A 13,404-nucleotide genomic window follows, 5' to 3' on the forward strand; every position below is an offset into this window, starting at 1 on the left:
TCATAATAAGTTAATTTGCTAGTATGTTGTATGGACTACTATGTACTAATGTATATTTTAGTTGAAGTTCTTATGTCTGCCAAAAAAATAAAAAATAAATTTTTTTTATCAAATTTGAATAAAAAATTAATGAAAAGTTTGAATTAATATCATATACTCCAATACTAAAATTAAAATTTTCATCAATTTTTTTCACATTTCCAATTGTCCGAGAAAACATCTTAGTAGATGTCCAAGAAGTTGTCCAGACATTAAAAAAAAACTGTCAAATTACCTTAAATGGACATTCGATCCAACAATAACAATTTAAATTTAATGAAGGATCAAACCTCCCTTCCATTTGATGAAATCTCTATTTAATATCATTTTATTGAAAACATTGAAACTCACTTTTTATAAACTTTTCATCAAATTTAAATTTGATGACATTTAAATAGAGAGGGGAGGAATCTCTATTTAATATCATTTTATTGAAAACATTGAAACTCACTTTTTATAAACTTTTCATCAAATTTAAATTTGATGACATTTAAATAGAGAGGGGAGATGGTCTAATCAAATAGAAGGGAGAGTAAAAATGTGCATGTAATGCTTGTTATATGAGCCACAATGCTAACAGTAAATGTTGTCTAGTAGTTGTGGTGAAGCACTATCTATGTAATGTTTTGATCAATAAAATATTGTAAAAGAAATAAATAAGGACAAATTTGTCACCACTCAATCGATTTTGGCCAAAAAAACTAAGTTACTAGTCTAAGGCCTCGTTTGGGAACAGGCTATTTTAGTAACTTTTTGGCTTTTTACGAAAAGATGTGCAGAAAAGTAGAGAGATGATGTGACTAGTTTTAGTTGGCTTTTTGACTTTTTGGCTAAAATAGTCAGTCCCCAAACGAGGCCTTAGGCCTCGTTTGGGGACTGACTATTTTAGCCAAAAAGTCAAAAAGCCAACTAAAACTAGTCACATCATCTCTCTACTTTTCTGCACATCTTTTCGTAAAAAGCCAAAAAAGTAAGTATTAAAACTGCTTTTTTTTACGAATAGAGCCATTATTATAAATTTGAACAGCTGAGGATAACATGCACATAACCAAATATCCTCTTTTTTTCTCTTCTTCCTCCCTGGCCTTCATCCCATTGAGGGCCATTGAATTTCAGACAGCAGAGTAGCACATCAGCCAACCAAACCACAACCAAAAAATTTCATCTCAAGTGGGTTCAAAATGCAACCAACATATTATGTTTTCAATACAGAGATGACAAAGCCAACCCAAACCATAAAAATGAAAATAAAATGAAATCTATTCTCCAGACAAGACAACATATAGAACCAATCCTTGCTAACATTACCTATCACTACTGCTACTACTAGAGGCAATTTGCCGCATTGCTATGCATTTCTGACTTATTCTATATTAATTGTGACCACTTTTTTAGGTCTTCCGCCAGAAGATGACGTCCTGGCATCACTATAAGCTCCCATTGTTCGAGTCCTTGCAGGAAACCCTTCGATTGGAAGGGGCCAACTACTCCCACTCGCACGTCCCCTCTGTCCACTGCTGCTAGCACCTGCAAAACCATTGCTTGAATGTGAAATCAAGTGCATGTCTAATAAAAATATAGAAATACATATTTATAGAAAGAATCAGCCAGCACTGTAAACCCACAGTAAATTTAAGGACACAGGTGAAATTTCAAGGCCATTCCGTCATGTCCTTGATCTAATTACAAAATGTAAAATTACTGCAATGAATTGTAATCATAGTGTCTTACTTGGTTATACTGCATATGGTAAATACATGTAGAAATAAACCACAAAGACAAAAAGTCGACTAGTAAAATTAGCACCAGACCAGTAGAGGACAGGAGAAAGAAAGTCAACCAGACATGCAAATTTCAACAAAGATGAGCGGAGGTACACTATTGATACCAAAAAATACTTGCTACAGCAAATAGCCGGAATACATTCAACTCTGACACAAACCATTCAATGAATTGGACATGCTTACAGTTACAGATTTAGCAACAGGATCATCTTAAAATTCCAAAAAAAAAAAAAAAGAAAAAAAAGAAAAACAACAACAACAACAACAACAACAACAAAAAAGAAGAAGACATGCTTACCTGCAGTACCATTGAAGTTGAACCTATCATCCCAACCAGGCAAATGCCTTTCTGCATTACCTTTCCAAGATTGTTCAAAACCAGCAAGCTCGTCTGAGACAACACCACAATATAAGCTTTCTGTTTTAGACAACAATGTAATATAAGGAATGCAATTTGTCACAATTGATAGCAGGAACAAACCTTCATTCAAATTATGCAAGGCCTGCATTGTATCCACCTTACCATCAGAATTAAGCTTCCTTGTAACTGAATGGCCCTATGTAAGTAACAAAACAACAAAACCAACTCAATCTCAATCTCCATCCAAAGATCAATCGGCGGAACATGCTACTAAAGTTTGTAATCACATTGAACTCACAAAGCGTGAAGTAACTATGAAATATTCCTAAGAAATAAGATTAAGCATTTATCAAACATCAACCAATCAATCCTGCAACCTAAGTAACCATATGATCCAAATTATTTAGAGTTTTCTGGGTGGAACAAGCAGACAACAGAGTGCATCAGCCAGAATGTAACCAACACACGCACAACAAAAAACTACCACTATAAACAACTTGGCATGTTCTTGATAATAACAAGAAGCAAGGACTTATATGGAGCAATCATATCCCAAACACAAACACGCAGGCACCAATATGTTTCTGACAAACTCAACCAACTAATAATACACACAATTGCAGGAGGACCTAAGCCTTTGGTTAAAATTGAAAGTAAAGTTTGCAATCCAAGGCTAATAGAATGCAAAAACTGACAGAATCTTTATTGTGCAACACCACATTTAATTCCTCAATCCACAATCTGTTCTTAGCAAGCAAGGCTGATTTTAAAAATATCAAACATTTCTCGTTGCTAATTCAGGTTAAGTTTCTAGAAGGGTTCAGCATTCATTCAACGGCTTCAAGCAGTCCTAAATTGTTGGTGTAGTTAGGGATGCGGACAGTATGTGTAGTCCAACAAACTGCAGTATGTTAGATTTCTTTGTAGGGTTCTTTGTCAGATGCATCTCGAGCCACATACTAGCTTTGCATACTCCTTGCTGTTCTTTTTACTACTTCATCCATAATGTTTATATCAAAATTAATTTTATTCCCTGTAAATTTTGTTTTCTAATTCCTCAAGGAAGATTACAATTAATACACAGTAAAAGATAATATATGACCCCATAACATTGTAGATAAGGGCCGACTACCTATCTAAAAACAAGGGGGGGAAATGACCAGCCAACTCATGAAAACACTTCACACTTCATACAGAAGAAAATACCTTGTCATGTATTCCTCGAGAGATTCTATGTGTTGCCTGTCCCGTTGTTTTATCTGCCTGTTTGCACTCTTCCAGCACCACCTGAATCCCAACAACATAATTAAACTGAAGGAAACCAGCAACAAATTGACTTACCTAAAGAACAACAAAATAGAACTTACTCCATCGCCGCCAGTCTTTCGGGTTGTGGTGGCAGTGTAATAAGCCCCATTTATACCACCATATGTGACTTTCTGGAAGCTGACACTCTGAGCCCGGGGCTTTGTCACTGCAACCTTATTGTAGTCAGTCCTATAAGTCACATCCTTGCTCTTCCTCTCTGCCAGGTAACCATAGCAAATACTTCCCATTAGTGAACAAGATACAACTGCAAACTCATATAAACACCTTCTCACGTACAAGTAACCTAAACAAAAAATCCAATTTACCATCAGCTTCATCATCGGGGTGCTCAACATTTGGAGCTTTGTTTGACCCATTACTCTTTTTAACTTTTTCTTTATCCTCTTGGGCACCCATGTTATCAGCTTGTTCTTCCTCATCATCAGTATTTAGTTCCTCAATAACTGGTCCCTTTGATCCACCAACCTGTGGTGAATCTCTGAAAGGACTGCCTGAACTAAACATGCTAGGTCCGAACATACTATCAAAGGGGCGAGTAAAGAATGGATCGTCAAATGGATCCCTTCCTCTGAAAATGCTGGACATCATGCTCCTTTGGCGGCCAAGACCTCCAAAGCTCCCAAAACTATCAAAAAGTCCACCTGAATTGATGGACCCTTCTCTGACTTCTCTATCCCTCTGCATTTCCTATGAATCCTAAAAATTCAAAAAACAGAAAATTCAACAACAACAGCCAAAAAAAAAAAAGGAAGAAGAAGAATAAGAAGACAATCTATAGAAATATACATGTATGTGGTGCATCAAGCCATATAACATTCTCCCTTGCGTGAGATGCAAACATCCATACATAGAGAAAAAAGAGAATGTATGCAAACAAAGACCAAATCTAAATGGAGAGACTTGAATCCAAAAACTCACCCAACCAGAGCTCTGATAACAAGTTAGATCACCACTCATCCTAAAATCTTAAACTTTTAAGAAATGAACCCAACAATATATATCAAACTGTCTGACAGCCACTAACAAATTAACGGCAAGTGCATGAACCCATTAATATTGATGCATGGGAACCATTTTTGTTTGCGTAAACGTGCACATGTATATGTATGCACGTGTAACCTAGGTAAGCAATAAGCATAACGGCCAATATGGTGCCTTGCCTTCAAAGAAGAACGATTAATCATATTACTCACCAAAAGTTTTTTGGAAGCCTCTGAAAAGTTGAGGCCTTCAACAATAATAATTTTTTTTAATTTTCTGGTGATCCTTATGTTGCCTAATAGTTGAGCCACTCTGTTATTCACGACAAAGAAAATCAAAAAGCAGCAAGCATATCAAATCAGCTTAAAAAACCAACAGCTTAAGAAGATGATATCAAATGCTAAACTAATCAATCCTCAACAAAACAGATAAAAAGAGCAAAAAGACTTGCTTAACGAACTGAAAACAACTTCGAAAAATTGTTTTCGAATTTTCGAAAACCGTTTACACAAATAAATATGAAAAAGTTTTTTTTTTTTTTTTTGGGGGGGGGGGGGGCGGTGGGGAACACAAAAAACGAAAGCACAACTTGGCCCTAACAATACGATCGTCTCTTGTTGTTTCGATTTCACAGAACTGAGTTAATTCGAGTGTATAAGTTTCTACAAAAAACAATAAATCAATCAAAACTATATAATTTTGCCTTTACTAAGCCTAAATTCTCTGTTTCACCGATATTTTCTCAGGAACCAAACAGAGCGTAAGAAAAATTCTACAACAATCAATAATCACAAAATAAGAATTTCGCAGACAAAAATGCCATGAAGAAATGCAATTAATTGGATGGTGAAGATTGATAAAGCTAAGAGCAAATGAAACAGAGATTGAACAGAGCTTACAATCTAGCAGTTTCGAACCCTCAAATCCATGGAAGAGAGAGCGAGAGAGAGAGAGAGAGAGAGAGAGAGAGAGATACCTTTGAAGAAATGTCGAGAGAGACAGAGAGAGTTCCAGAATCGAATATGCTAATAGGTAGCCTGTGAATTTATATATGATTAATGACTCGTAGGTGGAATGCGGGTAGAAACCCGAAACGACGTAGTTTTGAGTTTTGAGTTTTGATTTTTTTTTTTTTTTTTTTCTTTTTTCTTTTTTCTTTCTTTCTTTCTTTTCTTCTTCTTCGTTGAACACAAGAGAAGAGTAGAGGGGAGAGAGAAACAGAGTCTTCGTCGTCGTTGCAGCTTGTCGGCAACTCGTCGCTTGTCAGCCGATCGTCGCATCGCAGCCCCGCCTCTGCCTCTGTCTCCGCCCGCCGCCTTCTCTGCCTCCGCCTCCACCCAATTTTGTTGCCCCCTCCAGTCCACTTCTTCTTCTCCTTCTTCTTCCTCCTTCTCTTCTTCTTCTTCTTCTTCTCCGAATACGAGCCAAATTCGAGCCTCCAAATTCAAACTACGAATCAGAACCGATTTATATATAGAGGAAAAAATAGAGTCTGACTTATTTTTTAATTTTTTTTATTCATTATAAAAAAAACGTATAAAAAAACCGTAAAAAAAATGATGTAATAAATATAAGTTCAGTTAATATAAGTCAATAAGTAATTTATTAACATGTTTTTAAAAAAGGCCAAATAGATTGGTTTAAAATATAAATTATTTTGTAATTTTAGAAATTATATCATATCCTTTTAATTTTTTAATTATATAATAAATGTCTCATTTTATTAATAAATTATTAAATCAATTAAATATTTTTAATGATATCAAAAATATATTTTAATTAATAATTTAGATGATTTTATTTTTATATATGAAAGTAATTAGTAATATCATTTTTTTATTAATTCTGTTAATTAAAAAAATTTAACAATGAAATATTTATAATTTTTAAAATTAGAAAGAAAAATTCATATTTTAAGTAATTTCGGGACTTTTTTTTTTTTATTATTATTATTTATTTTAAAGTTAGAGCCAGAATGTTCCTTGTATTTATTTATTATTATTTTTTTTTGGGTACATCAGAAATTAAAAGAAAAACAAGAGGACTAGGCCTCATTACATCCATCCAGATACAACAAATCCGCAACTAACGCATGGCGAATTTCGTCTGGAGGTTCATTCACAATGAACAGCTCAAGAGGTTGATTAGCTCCAAGTTTCGCTAAATTATCTGCACAAATGTTGCCTCCTCTGCGGACATGTTGGACTGCACACTCACATCCCCTCAAGATGATCCTTGAGTCCTCCACAATGCCACGAAAAGGGCATTTAGTACCTGGTTCTTCATTTAGTAGCTGCACCACTTGTTCTGCATTCGTTTCAATGATTACCTTGTTCATACCTCGCTGCAAAATGATCGTGAGCCCTTGATACACTGCCCAGAGCTCTGCCTCCAAGCTGGTACATCTCTCCATTCTGCCATAATATCCACTGATCCAACTTCCTTTCTCATTCCGAAACAGCCCACCGAATCCTCCATTGTTATTAGTACCTTTAAGACTTCCGTCTGTATTGAGTTTGATTCTCCCTGCAGGTGGACACAACCACAAAGATGAGCTTTTAGTCTGTAAAGGGGTAGTAACAACAGATTCAAAGGCTTTTTTAACTTCTTTAGTGTAATAAAAAATTAGCTTAACCGAAACATGGCAGTTTGGTTGTTTGTTCTCAAAAATCAATTTATTTCTATTTTTCCAAATAATCCATAGAGAGATAACAAAAAGCTGAGGTTGGGAATGCTTCCCTTTAATATTCAGAGTTAACCAAACATCAAAAGGGAGAACACACATTTTCAAATACCAAGCTTGATCAAAAACCTGTTTCCAAATATTCGTGGCATTAGGACAGAGCCGCAGTAAGTGGTCTTGATCCTCCACAGTTTCACAGCTGGGGCAATTGGGATTGTCACTGTAACCCCTCGTGTGTCTGATTCTATTTGTCATTAGTTTCCCAATCAAAATAAGCCACAAGAAGCTCTTAATCTTTGGAGGAATCTTGAGTTTCCAAAGCCAAACCCAATTATTCTCCAAGGATTGAGACTGCATAATAAGGTCATATGCACTAGATGTAGAAAAATCCCCATCAGGAGATTTTCTCCATCTCGGTTTGTCCCTGCCACCATTATTTCTAGGGGGCTGAATTTTTAGAATCTCAGATATAATGGGCATAGGAAAAGTGTTATAGATGTGAGTTAAATTCCACTCCCCATTAATATCAACAAGGGAGTCCACAGTGGTATCCTCCATCTCAATGGCTTGCCTTGTGTTAGTAGTGGGAGCCTCAACCAAGGCCCTTTCACCACACCACCAGTCTTTCCAAACTCTCACCTTAGAGCCCTAGCCTATGGTCCAATGAACCCCTTTGACAAGGAGATTTCTGGTATTCAGGATCCCTTTCCAGATATGGGAGGAAACTTTACTCTTCCTCTTACTGAGAAAGTGTTAATTTCCCAGGTATTTATTTCTCAGGACCTCCAACCAGAGACCCTCTTCCTTATTCAACAGTTTCCAGCCAAGCTTGGATAGTAATGCTAGATTTTGATCCCTAGCCCTTCTAATCCCAAGGCCACCATTCTTTTTCTTATGGCACACCTGTTGCCAGTTGACTAAGTGCACTTTTTTCCTCTCCAAGGAATCACCCCAGAGAAAATTACGATTGAGTTTATCAATCTCATCACAAACCTTACGAGGAAGCTCCAATGTCTGCATGGTATAAGCTGGGATGGCATTGGTCACTAATTGAATCAGTGTTGCCCTCCCAGCTAGAGATAACACCCCAGTTTTCCACCCAGCAAACTTTTGTTGCATTCTTTCAAGAATAGGTATAAAATGGTGTTTGTTAACTCTGGAGTGCAAAAGGGGAACTCCAAGAAACTTTCCTAGATTCTGAGTTAGACCAATACCACAAATATGACTCAAGTCTTTAGCCTTCCTCCTATCCACATTTGGAGAAACAAAGAGCTTAGATTTGGTGAGATTAACTCTCAGCCCAGAGAGCATACTAAATTCATTTAACACTTCAAGAATGGTTTGACAGTTCACAACATCAGCTTTGGCAAAGAACATTAAATCATCAGCAAAAAAAAAAAAGTGAGAGATATTAGGACCTTTCTTAGATAAAGGTAATCCCCTCCAGTCCTTAGCCTCCACTCTATGATTGATCATATTTGAGAGCCTTTCCATACATAAAACAAAGAGGTAAGGAGAGAGCGGGTCTCCTTGCCTAAGTCCCTTACTAGGTTTAAATTCTTCCAGCGGTTCTCCATTCCAAAGAATTGCGGTACTTAAGTTGGTAACACAGTTCATTACCATTTCAATAAACTTACAGTCAAAATTAAATTCGAAAAGAGTTTGTTCAAGAAATTCCCAGGAAATGTTGTCATAGGCTTTTTCCAAATCAATCTTAAATATCATGTAGCCTGCTTTGCCTTTCAGTTTCCTTACGGTATGGATAGCTTCTTGGGTTATGATAATGTTGTCACTGGTAGATCTCCCCGGAATGAAGCTGCTTTGGTTTGGGCTAATAATACCATTAAGCAAAGGTCTCAATCTACTAACCAGAATTTTAGTAATGATTTTATATGTGACATTACAGAGACTTATAGGGCGGAACTGTTTAATGGATTCGGGGTTATCCACTTTAGGTATGAGAGCTATAAGAGTTCTGTTAATGTCAAGAGGGATAATTCTGGTAGAGAAGCAATTACGCACAAGTTCAAAAACAGAACCCCCAACAATATCCCAATATGTGTGATAGAAAAAAGCTTGGAAACCATCTTTCCCAGGAGCTTTGAAAGCTTGAATGTTCTTGACAGCTTTCCAAACTTCCTCAGGAGTGATGTTTCTAACAAGGTCAAGGTTATCCTCAGTAGTGAGATGCCTAGACAGATTATTCCAATGAGAAAAAGCAGTAGTAGGTGTATAAAAGAAAAGGTTCTTAAAGTACTCATTCACCAGGGCTTTCAACTCAGTAGAATTATCTACCCAAACCCCATCATTATTTTTGAGCACATCAATCTTAGATTTTCTTCTTCTGATAATGGTGGAGAGATGAAAAAATTTCGTGTTCCTCTCTCCCTGTGTGATCCAGTTAGAACGGGACTTTTGAAACCACAACAACTCCTCTTGGTAAAGGACTTCATTGAATTTCTCAATAAGTTGGTTTTCAAGGCTGTGGAGGTTATGGGAGTAATGAACGGCTTGAGCAGGTTGTATGCCATTTATACGTCCCAGGAGCCACCTTTTTTTCCTGAAAATATTTCCAAACACATTTCTATTCCAATCTGTGGCCGAAAGGGCCAAGGAGTGAAGATTATCTAAAAGATGATATGGGTTAGTAGGCAACCACTGCTCCTCAACAAGTCTACGAAAACCGGTATGAGTAACCCAAGCAGCTTGAAATTTAAAAGATTTAACAGGAGAAGGAGTTATAGATTTACCTTGAGTGAAGACCATAAGTGGTGAATGGTCCGAATAGGTGCGTGGAAGATTGCGAACATAGCCCTCAGGGAAGAGAGTTCACCATTCCATGTTACAAAGGGCTCGGTCAAGCCTGACCATGGTGTTAGCCCACCCTTTACGATTATTAGTCCAAGTAAGCCTTGGCCCCACACACCCCATATCCATAAGATTACAATCATTAATTCGTTCAGCAAATTTTTTGCTTCTCCGATGAGTTTGACTAATATTCTGGCTTTGATGTTGAGTAACTGAAAAGCTACGTTTTTCCTTAGAGCTAGAATAGTCATTAAAATCACCGGCAACCAGCCATGGTTCTTGGGTGTTTTGGGCTACAGATTCAAGCCCTTCCCATAACTCGTCTCTCATCCGGCTATTTGGGCTGGCATATACTGCGGAGAGCACCTATGTTGGATAGTCTTGTTTAGAGATGGTTGCAGTAATCAATTGGGAGTTTGCCTCAGTAACACGAACATTAGCTTGACTGGGATCCCAAAGCATCCATATTCCCCCACTGCGGCCAACTGGGTCTACATGCGTTGAAGCCATGAACCCCAGCTGATTGAAACACATACCCATAGTACTAAGTTCCACCTTAGTTTCTAGGAGGATGATCATATTTGGCCTGTGAAGCCTCACAATTTCCCTCAGATTCCTCTTGAATCAATCGTTTCCCGCACCCCTATAGTTCCAAAGCAGAATATCCATGGATGACATTTGGAGTTGTGGTATATCTTCCTCTTCAGTGAGGCCCAAGATGACTTTTGCTGTCTTCAGACTGTTCTCCAGCGTTGACGACGGCTTCACCAGCACAATGTGATTCACGTTGTGTGCATCCGTCTTCCTCCATGGTTGAATCAGAAGCTTCGCTTCATTTCTCTACCAATCTACGCCGACATGGTGATAAGCTTCTTTCCCTGTCTCTAAAAACATTAGAGCTCTAAATTAATCCACTCAGTGTTGCACTAGTTGAATCTCTTCCACTGATTCCTCCATCTACCTTCTCAAACAAGTCTGGAGGTTTTCGATGTCTGGGTTTGTGGGAGCTATCAAGAATAGACTCTGTTTTTCGTGCTTGTGGAGGGTCAGTGAAATGACTGAGAGGAGGCGTTACTTTTCCAGCTGGTTTATCAGAGCTGACATCTTTGAAAATAATACTAGTCCCTTTTGATTTCTTTTTGGAATGTTTCTCTTGTATTCTCGAAGCTATGCCATTGGGCCCTTTCTTATTGGCCTTTAGCTGATCTATATTGCTTACCGTGTGTTTTTGGGCTTCGTCTATCACCATTGCTTGGTTGACTACCAGTGGACTACCTGATGGGCCTTGCTCTATATCATTTGGGATCTCTCTTATCACCTCACTAGGTGTTATTGCAGATGGGATCTCCTGCGCCTGTTGTGGCCTGAATGTCCCCACTGGGGTGGGCTCCTCCTGTAGTGCTTCAAATTTATTCCCCTTGATGTGAGTTATTTTTTGTTTGGGCTTCAAAGTTTTTGCCTTTCGTCTTCTACTGGGTGTAGTGGTCCAAGGCCCAAAACCTTCAGTACTATTCTTATTCAACCCATCCACCTGTTCTGGTTCCCTGGACTTGGATGATTCTGCTTCATTAGTGTCTAGATGAGTAGTGGCCTTACTTGGATTCATCTTCTCCGGCACTATCATCGGGAATTCTTTACACCTCTCTTTTCGGTGCCCTACTCTTCTACAAGCAAAACACAGAAGATGAACATGTTCATATTCCACCACATAGTTATATTTACCAATTCTAAGATGCGAAGTTAGGGGCTTACGGAGATCCATTTCAACACAAACTCGGGCATACTTGCCTCTGGCGGCCATAGCCGTATTGATATCAACTTTTAATGGTGTGCCAAGAGCCTTAGCAATGTGGTATAGAATTTTTTCATCATAGTATTCAATTGGTAGATTTGGAAATCGAACCCAGATTGCAGTTGTGTCTTTCTCAGCCTCATCGGATTTAAAATCAGGTTACCATTTTCACACAGTAACATAATGATCCATAACCACCCATGGTCCACTAGTATAGACTTTAGAGTATTCCTCCATCATTTCAAACTTCACAATGAAAAAACCATTTCCAATGTCCAGTACCTCAAAGTTTGCTTGAAGGCTCCATACTCTTTGTATTCGAGTAACAAAAAGACTATACCCAATATTCTTACCCAGTAACCGCACAATAAGGCACTTTTTCCAGGGTTCTCTGACCTTCTTTAGCAAACCAGAAGGGATTTTGACTGTGGGGTTGGACTCATTGCCAATGATTTCCATACCTCCCTCTGATTCACCCTCATCGTCCATTTCCTCATCCGATGTGAGGTGCTCCGCATCACAGTCAAAGCTTTTCTCCTTCTCATTCTCATTGAATCTAGATCGCAAGAGCACTTGTTTGAATGATTTCTCTTTGATCTGATTATTTAGCTTTCCATTCATAGAAACAGATTGGCCCGTTGTTGCATTTGGATCCATCGGAACCTCATGCATTTGGGCATCTACCCCATGACTATGCCCCTCAACCGAAGTCATGGCTTCTAAGGCTGGCTCTTTCACCTTTTTGTTACTCCGATCTAGATGATCTTGTTCCTCCGATGTGTGTTGCAACTCTCCAGAGCTTTCTCCAACGGTCATATTCACAACTTATCAAACAAAATCGAACCATACATAGATTCAACAGTCACAATGGTCCCTTTCCCTTCAAACCTCCTTGTATTTATGAAATAATAAAATATATCCTTTTTGTTTTGTGTGGCGTGGGCCAAGTGGCTTATCGTAGAATGTTCGGGTTGTATACTTCATCCATCTCAAAATAATAATCTCAAAATCTTAAGCTTCATTTGGTAAGCAATTTAAATTATAGTTCTATTCATTGATTTGAGTATATTATTTATTTTGAGCTTTCAAATCATAATTCTGCACTCATTTCTCAAAACTCAATTCAAAACATAATCATTACTTTTTAAAACTCATAACCAAACACATAATTTAAAACTCAATTCAAATCAATATTTTAATTTTTTAAATTTTTTAAATATTTAAATATTTTAAAAATATTTTAATTTTGTTAAGATTTTAAATATTTTAATATTTAAATATGTTACAATTTTTTTAATTTTTTAATTTCTTGAATATTTTTAAATATTTTAATTTCAAAATATTACGATTTTAATTTTTAAAATTTTAAAATATTTTTTAAAAATAAATTCAAACTCTATTTTATAAAAATATTTTTAAATATTTTAATTTTTTTGTTATGTATTTGATTACGATTTGAGTGTGGAGTTGTGAAAGTAGTATGGAGTTTCTAGTTATGTATTTGGTTATGAGTTTTAAAAATAATTTCTTAATTGATTTTTGTTTTATGTGTTTGGTTACGATTTGAGTATAGACTTATTTCTAAATTTTTAATTTTTTAATTTTTTGAATATTTTTAAATATTTTA

At 36.9% G+C, this 13,404-nt stretch overlaps 1 protein-coding gene across 5 annotated transcripts; it reads right to left on the bottom strand.

The window, feature by feature from the left end:
* Positions 1–1,171: 1,171 nt before the first annotated feature.
* LOC114258418 (uncharacterized) lies at positions 1,172–5,554 on the bottom strand. 5 transcript variants are annotated; one of them, XM_082916612.1, is made up of 8 exons: positions 5,471–5,516; positions 4,707–4,806; positions 3,819–4,209; positions 3,552–3,709; positions 3,391–3,471; positions 2,305–2,380; positions 2,122–2,214; positions 1,172–1,566 (listed from the first exon to the last, which is right to left on the bottom strand). In XM_082916612.1, exons 3-8 carry the CDS (start codon positions 4,195–4,197, stop codon positions 1,403–1,405), a joined length of 951 nt encoding a protein of 316 aa, XP_082772738.1. In that variant the 5' UTR covers positions 4,198–4,209; positions 4,707–4,806; positions 5,471–5,516; the 3' UTR covers positions 1,172–1,402. The 5 variants fall into 5 exon arrangements, with proteins under 5 accessions (XP_082772738.1, XP_082772741.1, XP_082772736.1 ...); XM_082916615.1 differs by having other exon boundaries at positions 5,394–5,488; XM_082916610.1 differs by lacking the exon at positions 4,707–4,806 and having other exon boundaries at positions 5,471–5,554.
* Positions 5,555–13,404: the final 7,850 nt, after the last annotated feature.

This window comes from Camellia sinensis, chromosome 2 (assembly GCF_055761805.1).
Source record: "Camellia sinensis isolate YWXY chromosome 2, ASM5576180v1, whole genome shotgun sequence".
Lineage (NCBI taxonomy): Eukaryota > Viridiplantae > Streptophyta > Magnoliopsida > Ericales > Theaceae > Camellia > Camellia sinensis.

Excerpts from the sequence above, each read along its gene's own strand:
- LOC114258418 (XM_082916610.1), bottom strand. The coding sequence starts at position 4,197 with ATGCAGAGGGATAGAGAAGTCAGAGAAGGGTCCATCAATTCAGGTGGA. Across the intron at positions 3,710-3,818 it reads CCCCGATGATGAAGCTGATG|AGAGGAAGAGCAAGGATGTG; the intron begins GTAAATTGGATT and ends GTTACCTGGCAG. Across the intron at positions 2,381-3,390 it reads CTCGAGGAATACATGACAAG|GGCCATTCAGTTACAAGGAA; the intron begins GTATTTTCTTCT and ends TTACTTACATAG.